Source organism: Herpailurus yagouaroundi, unplaced genomic scaffold (genome assembly GCF_014898765.1).
Source record: "Herpailurus yagouaroundi ecotype Mexico unplaced genomic scaffold, PumYag 163, whole genome shotgun sequence".
NCBI lineage: Eukaryota > Metazoa > Chordata > Mammalia > Carnivora > Felidae > Herpailurus > Herpailurus yagouaroundi.
In genome coordinates, this window is record NW_024412404.1 from 25,322,644 (window position 1) to 25,341,006 (window position 18,363).

Genomic DNA, 18,363 nt, shown 5'->3' on the forward strand with positions numbered 1-18,363 from the left:
TTTTTTTTTTTTTTAATGTTTGTTTATTTTTCAGAGAGACAGAGACAGAGCTCCAGCGGGGGAGCGAGAGAGAGAGAGAGACAGAGAGAGAGAGACAGTGAGAGACAGAGAGAGACAAAGAGAGGGAGGGGGAGAGGGAGGGGGAGAGGGAGGGGGAGGGGGAAAGGGAATCTGAAGCAGGCTCCAGGCTCTGCGCTGTCAGCACAGAGTCTGACTGCGGAAATCAAACCCACAAGCAGTGAGATCATGACCTGAGCTGAAGTCTGACGCTTAACTGACTGAGCCAACCAGATGCCCCTGCTCCCATGGCTCCTGCTCAAGATGCCCATCTCTGCCTACCTACCAGGAGACAGGAAACATACCCCAGTCACTCCTCGACCAGTGCACCTACCTTCCAAGTGGCAATTAACTCTTCAAATTAATACAGAGACACCCAGAACTACGCTAAAACCTTTCAAAACATATATAGGCACAATTGAGGTTTAAAGATATTCATTTCTGGGGCACCTGGGTAGGTCAGTTGGTTGAGCATCCAACTTCAGCTCAGGTCATGATCTTGATATTCATGGGTTCAAGCCCCATATCCAGCTCTCTGCTGACAGCATAAGCCTGCTTTGGATCCTCTGTTCCCCTCTGCCACTTCCCCACCCTTCCCGTGCACGCACACACACACACAAATACATACATACATACACACACACACACACACACACACACACACACCCTCTCTCTCTCTCTCTCTCAAAAATAAACGTTTAAAAAAAAAAGAAAGAAATAAAATTCATTTCTAAATCCTCAATTCCACATGTACTCTGGTCCAAAATCTGAAGTGCCAACCCACCTGGGATTTAATCATTCTCCCACATTATAAATAATGGCATATTGCTCACCCATTCCTAATCTTACTGTGATATATTGCTCCAATTCTGGCATAACCTATAAAAAAATAATATGATAGATTACCGGCTTCTGTGCTTACTACGTGAGTAACTCTAATGTATGGGTAACATCCTTTGCATGTCAGGCAGTTTCCAATTATTGCTTTCAAATAGAAACTGCTGTAACAACTCTTCTCCTTACTTTTGTCACTATGCTTTCTCAATATTTACATGTATTAAGAAACAAGAATAGATTCATACCAAAGCTTTTTATTATCTAAGCAATGACATTCATACACATGCACTAATTGGAAAAAGTCCTGCCCATCAAGATGTACATTTCCAATAAATTCCAAAATTTCAATAAATTTTGCCTTTAAAATGTATAGTATTCATAGTTGACCAACCATGCACTAATAACTGTGCTCATAACAATCTAGAAGAATTTTTAAATTTAAACATATATACATATTCCTGTACAAAGAATTATGAAAAGGATGAATTATTAAATAAACATAAATACGTGCATTAGGATAAAATTCTGAAGGCAAGTGGAATAGAAATACAAGCATCCGACTCCTGATTTCAGCTCAGGTCATGATCTCAGGGTTCATGGGATCAAGCCCCGCGTCAGGCTCTATGCTGACAGTATGGAGCCTACTTAGGATTCTCTCTCCCTCTGTTCCCCTCACCAGCCCCTGCCACGTGGATGCTCTCTCAAAATAAGTAAATAAAGTTAAAAAAAAAAATACAATTTCAAAAAGATAAAGGGGCACTGTAAATCTTCTGGCTGTGAAAGAACTTGTTTGTTTTTTAATATTTGAAAGTGAACACAAATAATTACATTTCCAAGTAAGAAGGCGATTATGATAAAAGACAGGAGAGCAGTCATTCTGGGCGTGAAGGAAGGGACAGATGGAAGAGATTCTAGAGTGGTTGCCAAAATTCTATTTCTTAATGTGGGTGGTGGTTATAAGCATGTTGCTCTTATAAATAATTCATTAAACCACACAGGTATTTCTATACATTGTATTGTATGGTTTTCGCTATCTGTGTTTTTATTTTTTTTTTTTTAATTTTTTTTTTCAACGTTTATTTATTTTTGGGACAGAGAGAGACAGAGCATGAACGGGGGAGAGGCAGAGAGAGAGGGAGACACAGAATCGGAAACAGGCTCCAGGCTCTGAGCCATCAGCCCAGAGCCCGACGCGGGGCTCGAACTCCCGGACCGCGAGATCGTGACCTGGCCGAAGTCGGACGCTTAACCGACTGCACCACCCAGGCGCCCCTGTATCTGTGTTTTTATAATAAAATGGTCAAAAAATCACAGATACTTAAATGTTTTATTTAAAACATCAATAGTCATAGGAAATTCTTTTTTTTTTTTTTACAGGAAATTATATCTTTTGCAAGCATTTAAATTTGAGATCAATATTTTCATAACCCAGGTACTTACCCAAGAGAAATGAGGAAATATGTCTAACAAAAATCTAAATGTGAATGTTTATGGCAGCTTCATTCATAATTGCCCAAAACTGAAAACAATCCAAATGTCCTTCAACTAAAGAAAGAATTTGGGCATATACAGAATGGAGTATTACTCAGCAATTAAAAAGGAATGGACTACTGTTACGTGGAATACTCTTAAAAGCATTATGCTAAATGAAAGAAGCCAGACTGATTAGACTACATACTACATGATCCCAGGTGTATGACATTTTGGAAAAGATAAAAACTATAGGGACAGAAAAGAGATCAGTGGATGCCAGGGGTTGGAGGTGAGACAAGAGACTGACCAAAAAGGAGCATGAAGGAACTTTTGAGATAACAGAAATATTCTATATCTTGATAGTAATTAATTATACACATTTTCATAGAACTATATGGGTTTGTTTTTAAAATACTACACCAGGTATATTCCACTTGTCCTTCCAGATCCACTCACCATCCTAATCTCAGCCCCAGGAGGCTGATCGATATCAAAAAGTTTCCTTCCTTCTTCCACTGGGTTTTACCCATAAGGAGCCCAGCAGGATGAATGGAGGAACTTTACGTTCAGGTATACCACCCCACCCCACCCCCCCCCACCTCTCCACCCCCATCCCCCCTCCCTCCCACCAGCACTTTCCTTATTAGGCCTCTCAACAAAAGGATACTGCTCCCTCAAGGTGGCTTCCTCTATACAGCTCAGATAATCCCCGTCCCTGTGAAAATGGGTGATAATAGCTTCGCTGCTTGCTAACCAAGGCTAGGGCACCTTGTGATTTCCTTAACATTTTCCCCACAACTTTGTAAATAGTCCCTTTATAAATACACTTTCTTGGTATTAGCCTAATTGGGGCATGCCGCCTATTTCCAGCTGGGATCTTGACTGATAAGACTCAAACTTAAAAAAATATATAGGGGATATAAGAAGCAGGGACAGTTTTCAAACACTTTTCGGACAATGAGTGAATTAACAAAGGTTTGAAAACTGCCATCAGAAAATTTGGTTCTAAAGACACCATGCTTCTCATCTGTTTCTCTGGGTCATGATCCAAAATGTAAACTCATCTTGTCATCTACCTTCTCCCAAACACTTTAATACTCAAAACGTATCCGTACTTCTTTCCAATCTCAAAATCCAACAACCAACTGCCATCACCACCCAAACCCTTAAGTCTAAATCACGCAGGACTCAGTGATCAGCACACTCACATATACCTGGGGGTTCATTCCCTCTACCACTTCCGGGCCCTAGCTGAACCCTGACTACATACATATGCCTCTTACCCTGCAGCTCCTTTCAGTATCTGAGAGTAGGATGCTTTGGGGTCACTAGTATGCTGACTCTCCAGAGACTTTTTATAAAACTATTCCTACTCCACCCTCTTATAAAAGCCCATCCTTTTGAGGCTTGTGTCACTTAGCTAGTTACCCTCTAATCTTCCCCAAACTCGTCATTTAACAACCTCTTATTCTTCATTTAAGGGTTTTACATAGGATTTATAACCTATCCCTCATGCCAGTCTTGCTAGCATCCTGAATTCCATCAAATCCCAATCCCCTGACCTCACAGTTCTTTAAGCTTCTCCCATAGACAGTCTTCTACATTCCTGCTCAGCCACCAGTTCTCAGCTTCACCCAGAAACTTGTCATGTCCTAGAAGGCTTCACCTCTTAAATATTAAAATCTAGTAACTCACTTCTCAATCACAACCTACCAACTATCCAACCTGTTACAGTAACCCCATTCTTGACTTTTATTTAACAAGACTCTCAGGGGGCGCCTGGGTGGCTCAGTTGGTTGAGTGGCCAACTTCAGCTCAGGTCATGATCTCACGGTCCATGAGTTCGAGCCCTGCGTCGGGCTCTGTGCTGGCAGCTGGGAGCCTGGAGCCTGCTTTGGATTCTGTGTCTCCCTGTCTCTCTGCTCCTCCCCTGCTTGTGCTCTGTCTCTCTCAAAAATAAATAAATGTTGAAAAGAATTAAAAAAAAAAAAAATAAGACTCAGTATACTGACCTCTCTTCTCTCCTTTCTCCTATCCACCAGCCTTGTCCAACTCCTAAACGTTTTAAATTTCACAATCATTTCACTCACTCTGGACAATACCCTAAATTCTTTCTTCTCTACCTGTTCACACCACATCTTGTCAGACAAAAGTGACAATCCAGGATAATTCTAATTTTCCTATCTAATATTCTTTGTTCTGTGCAGGTTCTGGCTAACAGGGCCTACTAAAGCAGCGGGGGGGGGGGGGAGGGGGGGGCGTGTTTGCACTCACAATGAGGTAAGTGACCATAAGTTTTTAATGATACAGACTTCACTAAGGCTTCATTGACGTCCAGAAATTCTCTCTATACAGCTCCTGCTTTCATTTTCTGCAACACCTGTTTGAACCCTTTATCCCTCCACTCTAGCCCCCACATTTCCTTGCCCTGATCTTCCTTTCAGGGATAATCTCTTCTATCATTTCATGGGGGAAAATAATGTCTTCATCCATAAAACCACTCTATCTTCCATCCTTTCACTAAGCTCACATTCTCATCCATCTTTCCTCCTACCCAGGAAACATGGTTCCCTTCTTCCAAGACCAATCTCCCCACCTTGTGCTTTGAATCCTATGCTCTAAGGCTCTACTTTGCAATCAAACCTTCCAGAAACCCTCATCACCTCATAACTTTTCAGAACCTCTCTTCTCCCCTTCAAATATCTTTAGTAAGTTGTGTACACTTGCTACTCCCATATCCTGTGTACTCACTACTCAGACTGTTCCAACCCAAGCTGCACACTCCAATGCCAATTCTGCAGTCCTCATTCTTGTTGACTTTGCAAGTAGCATTCCAATTCAGTTGATCCTTCATGAACACCTTTCTACTGGCTTCTATAAAATACCAGGGGCTCAATTTTCCTACTGGTGCTCTAGCTGCCTCTATTCAATTTTCTAGTTTTTTTTTCTTCTTCTCTCCATCAATTAAGTATAACAAGTTCTTCATAGTTCAGTGCTTTCTCCTCTTACATTCTCCTTAATGACTTGATCTAATCCTAGAATTTCAAGTAACATTTACATGCTGAATCTCAAATTTATCATCTCCAACCAAGTCTTATCTACGTTCATACCGGCATACCCTATGCCTCACAAATGTCTCAAATCCAATGTGCCCAAACCTACACTGATGAACCTGCCCTCAAAACATCCCCTTATCTTGGGGCACCTGGGTGGCTCAGTCAGTTAAGGTCTGACTTCGGCTCTGGTCATGATCTCACAGTTGGTGAGTCTAGTCTGAGCCCCGTGTCTGGTTCTGTGCTGACAGCTCGGAGCCTGGAACCTGCTTCAGATTCTGTTTCCCACCCCCCCCCTGCGCCTCCCCCATTCACACTCTGTCTCTCTCTCTCTCTCTCAAAAATAATAAACATTAAAAAAGTAAGTCCCCTTATCTCAATACCACCATCTGCTCACATGTTCACATTAGATAACTGAGAGACATTCTTAATGTCTCCTTCTTCCTCACTGTCCACGCCACTAAGCTCTGCTACTTTCACGCTTGCTCAGCGTAGCAGTAGGTCCCAACTCAAGGGTCAGCTTTGGGGGACCTGGGGGGCTCAGTTGGTTAAGCATCCGACTCGTGATCTTGGCTCAGGTCAGGTCTCACGGTTAATAAGATTGAGCCCCATATCAGGCTCTGTGCCGACAGCATAGAGCCTGCTTGAAATTCTCTTTCCCTCTCTCTGCTCCTCACCCACTCTCACTCTCTCAAAAAAAAAACGAGTAAACTTGAAAAAAAAGTTGAAACACTGTTACAAAATTTTCAAGAAGTCAGCTTTGCCCGTATCCCTCACTCAAACCATACACTCTTAAAGGACCCCACATTTTTCTTTTCTTTTTTTTTTTTTTTTTAATTTTTTTTTTTTCAACGTTTATTTATTTTTGGGATAGAGAGAGACAGATCATGAACGGGGGAGGGGCAGAGAGAGAGAGGGAGACACAGAATCGGAAACAGGCTCCAGGCTCCGAGCCATCAGCCCAGAGCCTGACGCGGGGCTCAAACTCACGGACCGCGAGATCGTGACCTGGCTGAAGTTGGACGCTTAACCGACTGCGCCACCCAGGCGCCCCTCTTTTCTTTTTTTTAAAGTTTATTTATGTAATCTCTACACCCAATTTGGGGCTTAAACTCACAGCCCTGAGATCAAGAGTCCCATGCTCTTCCGACTGAACCAGCCAGGCACCCCAGATCCCATATTTTTCTGTAATTTTCAGCACACTTCTTCTCTACTCAATCTCTGTCTTGCCCACTAGAATGTGAATAAGGCAAAATCTTGTTCATTGACATACATGAGCATTCAGCATACACAGGACACTAAAATAATAGCTGAATGGCTGGAAGGAAAGCAACCCCCAGACTTTCCTATGAACAAATTCATCCTCCTCTACCATCAGCGCTCTGGAAAAGTTGAGGACTGTTTCCTGGAGTCAAAGATTGGGCAAGAAAAATGTGTGAATCACCTGGCTCTAAATTCTAAAAATATGGAATGCATATGGAAAATCTCTGAAAAGCATCAAGTGTTGTACAAATGTGTTGTCACTGTTTTAAAAGCAGTTATTACCAGCAGAAATCAGTAACTCCATTCCCAGAGGACATGGACTATGCTTACAGTTTCTACATACTACCTCCTTTGGCTGGTATTCAACCTGGATCCGAGAAGAAACTTGTCAGTGGTCACGTGCACTTTTGTTATTGCTCAGACCTTGAAAATAATTCTCCTTTTGGGCGCCTGGGTGGCTCAGTTCCTGATCAGGTCATGATCTCGTGGTTCATGAGTTCGAGCCCCACATCAGGCTCCGTGCTGACAGCTCGGAGCCTGAAGTCTGTTTCCAATTCTGTGTCTCCCTCTCTCTCTCTGCCCCTCCCTTGCTCATACTTTGTCTCTCAAAAATAAGTAAATGTTAAAAAAAAAAAAAATTTTTTTTCCTAAAAGGAAAATAATCCTTTTACTAAGAAAATATTTTACAAGAAATTAAAGTTCTGGGGCACATGGCTGGCTCAGTCAGAAAAGCATGTGCCTCAATCTCAGGGTTGTGAGTTCAAGTCCTATGATGAGTGTAGAGATTACTAAAAAAAATAAACTTTAAAAGAAATTAAAATTCCACTCATAAACAAAATTTAAAATTACAGTGTCCTTCAGAATTTGCATACTAAATTTCCATTTGTATAATATATATCGCAAAAAATGAAAAAAGTAGAAAATACTTATTACTTGTAAAAATAAGGTCAGTTTTATTTGCTAAGTATTATAATTACTTAGGCCACATTTCTTTTAAGTTTATTTATTTATTTAGAAAGAGCAAAAGCAGGAGACGGGCAGAGAGGGAGGGAGGGAGAGAGACTCTCAAGCAGAATCTGAGCTGTCAGCATACAGCCCCACACAGGGCTCAATCTCATAAACTATGAGATCATGACTTGAGCCGAAATCAAGAGTCGGACACTTAAAGGACTGAGCCACCCAGGCACCCCAGGCCACAATTTTTATTGAAAAGAAAATTATTCAGGGTCACCTGGTGGTTCAGTTGGCTGAACGACTGACTCTTGATTTCGGCTTAGGTCAAAAGGTGCTTGGGATTCTCTTTCCCCTCCCCTGCTTGCTCATAAGTGTGCTCTCCTCTCAAGATAAATATTTTTTTTAAAAAGAAAATTATTTAAATAGAGGCAAGAGGGAATCTAGAATGTGTTCCTATCAATTATCTCCAATGCCAAAATAAAACTAAAACTGTACAGTGACACTGTTATTTTTTTTTAATATACGAAATTTATTGTCAAATTGGTTTCCATACAACACCCAGTGCTCATCCCAAAAGATGCCCTCTTCAATACCCATCACCTCCCCTCCCCTCCCTCCCACCCCCATCAGCCCTCAGTTTGTTCTCAGTTTTTAAGAGTCTCTTATGCTTTGGCTCTCTCCCACTCTAACCTCTTTGTTGTTTTTTTTTCTTTTTTTTTCCCTTCCCTTCCCCCATGGGTTTCTGCTAAGTTTCTCAGGATCCACATAAGAGTGAAAGCATATGGTATGTGTCTTTCTCTGTATGGCTTATTTCACTTAGCATCACACTCTCCAGTTGCATCCACGTTGCTACAAAGGGCCATATTTCATTCTTTCTCATTGCCACGTAGTATCCCATTGTGTATATAAACCACAATTTCTTTATCCATTCATCAGTTGATAGACATTTAGGCTCTTTCCACAATTTTGCTATTGCTGAGTGCTGCTATAAACATTGGGGTACAAGTGCCCCTATGCATCAGTACTCCTGTATCCCTTGGGTAAATTCCCAGCAGTGCTACTGCTGGGTCATAGGGTAGGTCTATTTTTAATTTTTTGAGGAACCTCCACACTGTTTTCCAGAGTGGCTGCACCAGTTTGCATTCCCACCAACAGGCGACACTGTTATTTTAAATGCAAGCCTCTAAATATGATAAAATTAAGTTCATTCACATCAGAATACAGAAGAGAACACTGTGTTTCTTGAATCTTCTAGTAATCTAAGTTATTCACTGAACTGTGATTTACCCTCTATAAAATGGAAACAAAGCCTGACTTACATAGTTCTGATTAAGAATCAATTGATATATAAGATATAAGAGCTCAACACAAAAGTAGGAACTACATAAATAATCGGTCTCATTACTTCCCTTAAAAGAATTTTAGGTCTGACATATACATTCTAAACAACAAATATGTCCAACACCTAAATGAGGGTTAGGAGCTCTTGGTGATGCTACATTTTCAGAATTCTTTACTAATTCTCATTAGTGGTACCTGAGTGGCTCAGTCGGTTCAGTGTCTGACTTTGGTTCAGGTCATGATCTCACAGTTAGTTTGAGCCCCGTGTCGGGCTTTGTGCTGACAGCTCAGAGTCTGCAGCCTGCTTCAGATTCTGTGTCTCCCTCTCTCCCTGCCCCTTCCCTGCTCGCTCACTCGATCTCTCTCTCAAAAATAAATAGACATTAAAAATTAAAAAAAAAAAAACACCCTCATTAATCATCTGCACTTTATCCAATGCGCAGATGAAAATCTCATCTCACCTCACAAGTTCCTGGGCTACTTTAAGTTTTCAGGAATAGAACAATTTATTTCCCTTTCCTAAAATCATCTTCAGGGGTGGCTCAGTCAGTTAAGGGTCTGACTTAGGCTAGGCCATGATCTCACGATTTGTGAGTTCGAGCCTTGTGACAGGCTCTGACAGCTCAGAGCCTGGAGACTGCTTCGGATTCTGTGTCTCCCTCTCCCTGCCCCTCCCCCGCTCGTTCTCATTCTCTCTCTCTCTCTCTCCCCCCCCTCAAAAATAAACATTCAAAAAATAATCATCTTCAGTTCCAAATCAAAGTTCTTAAATTCCTGACAATATCCCTAACACACAAACACTTAGTACAGCTTTAAGCAAATGGAAAAAATGCATTGGCTACAAAACCAGTCATGCAAATTAAGAGCCTATGCAGTAGTTATCTCAATATTTGGCAAGATGTGTAGACTGAATCCCAGCTGGCTGGCAAGGAAAGTGTGCCAAGTGGAAATATAAGTCTTTGCATACTTTATTCTAGAGTCCAGATTAAAAACCTGTAGCAGAAAGCACAAAGATGGAATATGGAAGTAACCTCATATAAAAGGCAAGAGAAACCTTTCATCCTTAATGCACACAGCCCTGGATACCACACTTTACAGAATATTCCAAGATCTCTTAAAAGGACAAAACTTTAGGTACTGCTAACAGTCATTTTTAAGTGGTAAAGCTGTTTGAGAACTCAACTTAAAAGCAATTACAACTAAAGTATTTGCACATAAAATAAGAAGTCCTGAATCTGCATTAAAATAATCCAGGGATTAGAGGATAGGAAGTGGAAAGAGTAGTGTGTAGAGTAGATAAAATAAGGTTTGCCATATATTGACAACTATTGAAGCTGATATAAGTTTTTTATTTTTTAAATCAAGAGTTAGGACATTAAAAAAAATTTTTTTATCTCTATTTTTGCGGGGGGGTGGGGAGAGACAGAGTGTCAGCAGGGAGGAACAGAGAGAGGGTGACACAGAATCCAAAGCAGGCTCCAGGCTCCAAGCTGTCAGCACAGAGCCTGATGCGGGGCTCAAACTCACGAACTGTGAGATCATGACCTGGGCCAAAGTCAGACGCTTAACCAACTGACTGAGCCACCCAGGCGCCCCAAGAGTTAGGACATTTTAGCAACTCAATCCTTCTCTGCAGTTCTCATTCACAGTTTATAATCTAGATTCTGGTTCTCATACCCATCAAAAATCTATCTGGAAAATGGCAACCATAATACATTTTATCATAACCTTATTCTGTGTTTCCTCTTCAAATGAGCCACAGTTTTTAAAAGTAATACCTGGTATAAAATACTTTACCTATAATTTTAAAAGTAGCTAAAAATTAACCACATATTCCCTGCAGAGAAAGAGATGCACTTTAAAACTTGATGCCAGGAGAAATTTTTACAGTAAATTTGAGCTTGGATAAGCCCTTTTCACTGAAATAATATAATTTTACAGTGAAAATGATCTGAAGGAGCAGGCACTTCCCACAGGAAGGATACAATGGAACTTAGCTACTACACTATGAACAAACTACAATAAAATTTCTCAAAGGCTCTTTCTTGAATAAAGTGTGTAAAAACGACCTGCAAGGGTTTTGAGACATTACATGTACAAGCAGTTTCATCTTAAGTCCAAAACATTATCATTCTCGAAGAATCTTTAATCAAAAAAAAACCCCTTTATCAAAAATTTAAGTTTAGTAGGGTGCCTGGGTGGCTCAAGTCGCTTAAGTATCCTTTTGGCTCAGGTCACAATCTCACGGCTTGTGTGATGGAGGCCCGCGTTGGGCTCTGTGCTCATTGGGCTCTGTGCTCACAGCGTGGAATGTGCTTGGGATTCTCTCTCTCTCTGTCCCCCCCCCCCCCCACACCAAATAAATAAACATTAAACACAATTTTTTTTTCACAAATTTAAGTTTGGGTTTCTAAACTTCAATTACAACCAGAAGGCTTCTTTCTGAATGAGAGTAACGGCAGTAACAATATGACAGACAGTAATGCAAGGGTCTAGATATAGGGAAACGCCCAAATGTTAGAGGGGAGGGGGAATGAAAAGCAAGGTCATACCATGTAAAAATATTTCCAAAACTATAACCAACTTATAAAAACCTATAAATGGTTTTTAAGACCTCAGAACTACAACTACCATGAGAACTAAAAGCACTCCTTCAAAGTTCCCTTCTTATCCTACAGGGGGCTGCTAGGGTTGCTGCAGCTCTAGGTGGCCAAGGGAAAGGAGAAAAAAATGTTCATAGTGCTACCCCATTCCCTTTACACTAAGGATGACCTGTGAAGGAGGAAGAGGGATAAGATGTTCTTGAACATCTATCTGTATTTTAGTACCCGTTTTCTACTCATAAAACCATTACCATGCAGTTTGGATTCCTTAAGTCCACAGTATCAGCATTAGAACTACAATTTAGCTTTATCAGACTGGGAAGCTAATATCTCATTTCTACAGAAAACTGTTTCCAATTCCCACCAAACAACTTCAAATGGCAGTTTGGGCATACACAGATGTATATGCAATATAAGCAACTTCTATCTATGTAGATTTAATTTCCAAGTTTCTATTGTCCCTCTACCTAAACACTTTGCCTGCTAGTGATGCCCAGTTCTCCAAAAGTTAGCACTTGGGGAAGCTGTGTCTGCCTTCTTGACCAGTTTCGCCACTTCCTCAGCCTCACGTTCCTTCCTCCAGCCTATCTGCCCCCACTGTGGATTAACTATCAGAGGACAAGACAGCAGTAAGAATACTGGATAACGCAAGTGGAACAGCACTCTCATAGCCTATCACAGTGGAGGTAATGTAGTATGTGCTCAATATGTTGAAAATCAATAAATGAATATCATTCCAAATCTGCCACTAGCCAACCTCGGATAGTCACTTGACCTCTTTGAGCCTCATCTGTACAGTAAGGAGAACTGAGTTAGTTTATTTTGGTTCAACAGTCCTGTGACTTGTAATACATGCTTAGAAGCTGAATTGGGAAAGTTTTTAAGCTGTTTTTTATTTTTTTTAATGTTTACTTATTTTTGACAGAGAGAGTGAGTGCAAGCAAGGGAGGGGCAGAGACAGAGGGAGACACAGAATCTGAATCAGGCCACAGGATCCAAGCTGTCAGCACAGAGCCTGATGTGGGGCTTGAACTCACAAACTGAGAGATCATGACCTGAGCTGAAGTCAGACGCTTAACCGACTGAGCCACCCAGGAGCCCCTAAGCTGTTTTTTTTTTTTTAGTGAAAGATTAACCTAACCTTAAGTTTTGAACAATGTGTCAAGAGAAATGTGGGCAAAGCATAAGGACAGCCAAATCAGAATTAACCAAGAGGATCAAGGGAATGACAATAACAGCTGGCTCATCCTCTCATCCAAGGGTGAGAAAGAGTGAAAAATGTCCAGCATTTTTAGTAAAACTATGCAAGGCAAAGTCTTTTATTATATTGTTTGAGGCACTTATATTAAGCCTCGAGGACAAACTCTTCTTGAGAATTCAGTACTAGGAAAGTTTTGTCTTTACTTCCTTTCAAAATATGAGATCTATATAACCTTTCATATCACCAAACTTTGCCAAGAAGTCGGAAACTAAGGTCTGTTTTTAACTATAGTGCCATCCTTGTCCTATTGCTAATAAAGCAAGCACACTGTCTCTCCTGCTACCTCCAAGCTTAGTTCTTTAGTGTTTCAGTTAATTGCACTTTTACCGTTTACCCGAAGTCTCAAATCCTTTACGAAGGGAGTAGAGGTAAAACGGATAAAATATGTTATTTTTCGAATGAACCCTAGATGCCAGATTTACAAATTAACACTTTAAAAATACAACTGGTTTTGTGGATTAAAATCTATTAATACAAGTTGCTACTGGCACCAGACTCCACAAATCTCAAATTGCAATGAAGTTCAATTCCTCAATGTTTCCACAATACCTCCTTAATCTTTCTAAACCAGTTTTGAAAAAAAGTCTAACACTCCTAAACCTAATCCTCATTGTAAATGCTCATCTCATTTTCATTATCAGTAACAATACAAATCTTCCCCACTAATGTAAGATATTGTGTCATCCTAACACAACAAAAAGACATGTTTCTTACTAGAAATGGAGTTGGGGAAGAAGGAAAAACTGTTCCCAAAATGCACCACAAGTAACAGTCTGGAAACATTAATATCCAAGCTGCTTAAGTAAAATTTCAACCCCCAATTGGTTTCTTTAAAGTTTTTAAGTCTCTTCTACAAATTATCTAAAGCCCCCATTAATCACAAATGCAGGAAGAAAACTCAAGCAGCAGGATATTTTAGAATTTAAAGCATTTAATAACTAAATGGCATACACAGAGTCTCCTGGCTCAGAATAAAGAAATTCAAGGGGTGCCTGGCTGGCTCTGTCAGAAGAGCATCCAACTCTTGATCTCAGGGTCATGAGTTCAAACCCCATGAGTCAAGTTGGGTATAGAGATCACTTAAATAAAAAAAAAAAAAAAAAGAGAGAGAAAGAAAGAAAGGAAGGAATTAAAAGCTTACCTGAAGTCATTAATTTAGCACAGCTACTTTTGCTTGCATCATCTTCTAAGATTCGGTTTGTGCTCTTTTCTTTCCCAACCAAAGTTTCTTCCAAATGTAAGCATTTATCAGACCCAACACTGTCTTCACCAACTGCATGACTCATTTTGCTATTAGCTTCAAGTACAGAAGTGACATCTTCCACCTGAGCAGCTTCACTAGATTCTGAATGAGAGGAACCCTTACCCTGGGCTAAATTCTTTGAAGAAACTGGTAGAGACTCATCATCACTATCAAATCCAAAAGGATCTCCAGTATTTTCTTCTTCCACCTTAGGTTTCTTCGGAATTTCTTGGATATCTGGTTTGAAATTGGGCCTCTTCTGCCCTAATTTAGCCATAAATGTTGTCTCTCCCCATTTTGTGCTAAGGGTGGTCCGTTTGTTAGAAAAGACTTCATCAAATTTTGAACTGCCATTTCCTCCTTTCCTACTGTAGGTTTTCCCAAATCTGGATGTCATTTTGACACCTGTTTCATATTCTCTGTGGGGGGGGGGGGGGGGGAAGAAAAGAAAATATACAATCACCAAACACTTTAACAAGCGTTAACACTGAATATAAAAATAACCCAGGGATTCTCCCCCATGGGGGCTTTTCAACAGTCAAGATACAAACTTTAAAAATGGCTGAATACATACAGGGAAGGTGTATAAAGAGAGGGGCTCATTTTTTTATTCTACATACTTCCGTATCTAATTTTTTTTTTATAATGAGTACATAGTCATACACTTACAAAGTAAGCAAAGCATAAGGATTAATCAACTTATCCACAAAACCAACTTAGGAGTGGAGTATCCATTTTTTTTTAAATTTCAAATGAATCTATGTACTATTCTCATAAATATCACTTTTACCTTAAGCAAATAATCTGAATAGGGTCATTACTCCTATAAAATCTTATGCACAAAATGTTAATTTTTTTCAGTATCTCAGAATTATCAAATAATTGACTCAATTAGGTCTTGAAATGTCAAAGCATTTATTCATAGGAGGGGGAAAAAGTGGGGAAAATGGTGCTACTTTCTTATGTATTAGAACCTGCAGCCTTTAATACAATCTTAAAGATCCTGATCCTTGGTCTAATGTAGTTTAAACTGTAACTTGAAAAATATTCTCTAGTCGGTCATCTCCCTAATCACAAAAAAACGTATTCTATCTTCTTTGTCTTCATCTGCAGAGTTACGTTTTCTGAAGCTGGTGAATTCCAGCATATTACACCAGTCTGCTGATTATTAAATGAAGCAACAGAAACCTGTAAATTTTCCTCTTTGCTTTATAAAGGATAAGTGGACTCATCTGTTGTATCTACATAATAATAACAAATACTATAACAAAAAAAATTCAAAATAGTAAATCAAAAGAATAAAACACTTTTTAAAGTAACAGTACTTCTTAAACACTATCAATTCTTATCATTTCCTACACTTTGACCTCCTAAAGTTTAAATGTCAATTTATTAAATATACCCAAAAAAGATCACTGTCTAGATTTGGGGGAAAAAAGCTTCATAATTTGAAATTTAAAATATGACAAGTAGTGGGGCGCCTGGGTGGCGCAGTCGGTTAAGAGTCCGACTTCAGCCAGGTCACGATCTCACGGTCCGTGAGTTCGAGCCCCGCGTCAGGCTCTGGGCTGATGGCTCAGAGCCTGGAGCCTGTTTCCGATTCTGTGTCTCCCTCTCTCTCTGCCCCTCCCCCGTTCATGCTCTGTCTCTCTCTGTTCCAGAAATAAAATAAATAAACGTTAAAAAAAAAAATTTTAAATATGACAAGTAGAATAATATTTGACTTCTACTCTTGAATACATTTTGGTCTATACTTTAAACATATTTTTCCTTTACTAACTTAAACTCTTACAACTTATGTCACTATAAACTTAGTTTTATGTATATTCAATAATGATTTTCCTCTCTCGTGTTTGGCTAGAAACCAATTCTAATTTGACAAAGTAATAACTTAGTCATCATACAGATCTGCATTAAGAAAAAATAGTGTGAAGACCTTTTAAAATGTCACAAAACTTTTTCCTGAGATCTACTGTAGATTGACACTAAAGAATCTTTGGCTTTCCTGTTAGGTCCAGTCTAAACAAAACTAAGTATATTTGGCAGCTGCAAGAACAAGAGAAAAAAGTCATTTCATTCCTTCAAGAATTTAAAGCCCTCATCTACAGACCTACATTTACATGTACACCAACAAAGCTGGAACATTTTGTATACACTCACAAGGTAACCACCTAAAAATGCTGACTAAATGACACACCAAAAATTTAGACTTGAGCTCCTTTGGGCCCGCAGGAGTTTTGGCAGGAGAAAAACTGGTGGTCTTGCAGTAAAATGGTCTCGGAACCACAAAGCATTCACTGTTGCAAGTTGAAAGTCTGCAGATGAACACTTGATATGAAGGAGTTAACTATTTTAAGCGATAAGAAAATCATGCTTGTTTTTTAAGTGTCCATGTCTTTTACAATTATGTACTAAAATACTGATGAAATAATGTCAGCAATTCTCTAGCTTTAAAGGATGTGGAACGGAAAGTGTGTAGATGAAAAACACTCGGTTAAGAATTAAGAACTGTTGTATCTGAGCGGCAAATACATGGGAATTCATTATGTAATATCCCCTACTTTTGATTTATTTTATAGTTTTCCATGTCTGTTTTGTAAAGTCAGTAGACATACTATCGCGATAACATTAATGCCTAGAGTGTAAAGTACGTACAAATTAGTGTAAGAGTGCGGACACAGTTGACACACTTTAAGTATATCTCAAGTACACAAGCTATCTTGCTCAGTCAGGCTTCAAACTCCAAAGACTTTCCTAACTAAAAAGGAAAGAATGATTCACAACTAAGTCTTTACAGTCGTTGGGCCCTTGCCTCTCTGCCCAAAACCAGGTCGAATTTTCAGGAACGTACGCTAGGATTAAAAAGTCCTCACACTTAACCCTCAACCAAGTGTAGCTTCTTTAGGACCCCCAGGGGCTTAGGGGCTTCCACCCAGGAGTGAAAGCCGGAAAGGATGAAGCTAACCACCTAGAGATTCTCACCTGGGGGCGGTCGGTGCACGGGGGGGGGTAGCGGGAGACGCGGTCCCCTCCCGCTGGAAGCTCACGCAACTTTTCTCCTCCCCACCCCCACCGCCAGGAACGGGATGTAGCTTCCGACGCCCCGGAAGCCTCTGCCACTGAATCCCCAGGGCAGTGTAAGGCCTTAGTGGCGGCCAGGGGCGGCGGAAAGACGGCAAAGGATTCAGGGCTGAAACCAACGCACTTGACCGCGCTTGGGGAGGGAGGCAAATCAGTGGCCGCCCGAAAGGAACTCAGAAAAAGGAAAAATAAAAGAGGGAAAAGAGAGTTCTCCAGGTCGTTCCCCTGCCCAACTTCCTCAGAGGCTGTGTGGGTGAAATAGCGAGACTTCCAGACCCCTGCTTCCCCCACCCTCCCTGGCTCCCTCCGGGCCTAGGCAGCCGCCCGAGACCTCACTTACCCTCGGCGCCTGGCGGGTGCTTTGGCCTCGGGCCGCCTCCGCCTCTCCTGCTCCCAACGGCCCACGGACGGGCGCGGGAGCCCCGCGCGAGAGAACAGGGCCGGCTTGTGCGCGAAGAGAGGCAAGGGGCTCCGCCACCGTCAGAACCCGCGACTCCGCTCTGGGTAAATAGGAAACCCGGTGGAAGGAGGGGGGGGAGCGGCGGCACCGCAACTTCCCTCCCCGCCTTGAGCGCCGCCGGCCGGGCCCGGGCCTAGGCCTCCCTGGCCGCCGCCGCCAGAGCAGGTACCGGAGCCCGCTACGTGCCCCCGCTAGGCCGCCGCCGCCTCCTGCGCCGCCGCTTCCGCCGGTGAATGGTCAGCGCTGGAGTTTGAACAGGGCCCTGAACCATCTCAACGCCATTTGCGCTCCCGGCCCCCACCTCCTTCCTCCAACAGCCGCTCGCTCCGTCACTCCGCTTCCCACAGGCCCCGCGCGGCCGTCCGACCCCGCAGCCAATCGCGCGGCCGCTTACTCAAACCGCCGCGCAGGCGCTGCTCCCCGCATGCTCCGGCGCCCGCCATTGGCCCGGCCGCAGCGCCCGACGGGAGTTGTAGTCCGGGTTCGCGAGGGCGCTATACTCGCGGCTAGGCGCGGGAGCCGGCGGCGGGAGGAGCGGTTGTGGCGGGCTTTGCCCGCCCGGTTCGGGAGCCCGTTGCAGCTCCTGACCACGCCGGGAGACGCAGGTGCCGCTAGGGAGGGCCGGGGGCGCAGTGCAGGCAGCTGTGTCAATCGTTTCCCCTCCAGGGACTCGCCCGTGTCTAGGGACGGTGGGTTGTGCAGCTGCGCCAGGCCTGCTGGGGCCGCGGCCTGGGAGC

The 18,363-nt window shown here is 41.9% G+C and overlaps 1 protein-coding gene across 2 annotated transcripts in view; it reads right to left on the reverse strand.

Moving 5' to 3' along the window:
- The window catches only part of WAPL (WAPL cohesin release factor), a 92,636-nt gene extending 75,022 nt beyond the window's left edge, over positions 1–17,614 (reverse strand). For both annotated transcript variants that reach the window (XM_040485623.1, XM_040485622.1), the window contains exons 1-2: positions 17,507–17,614; positions 13,984–14,504 (exon numbers count right to left, since the gene is read on the reverse strand). In XM_040485623.1, the coding sequence (XP_040341557.1) occupies positions 13,984–14,482 (499 nt within the window). In that variant the 5' untranslated portion in view covers positions 14,483–14,504; positions 17,507–17,614. The remainder of the gene's footprint in view (positions 1–13,983; positions 14,505–17,506) is intronic.
- Positions 17,615–18,363: the final 749 nt, after the last annotated feature.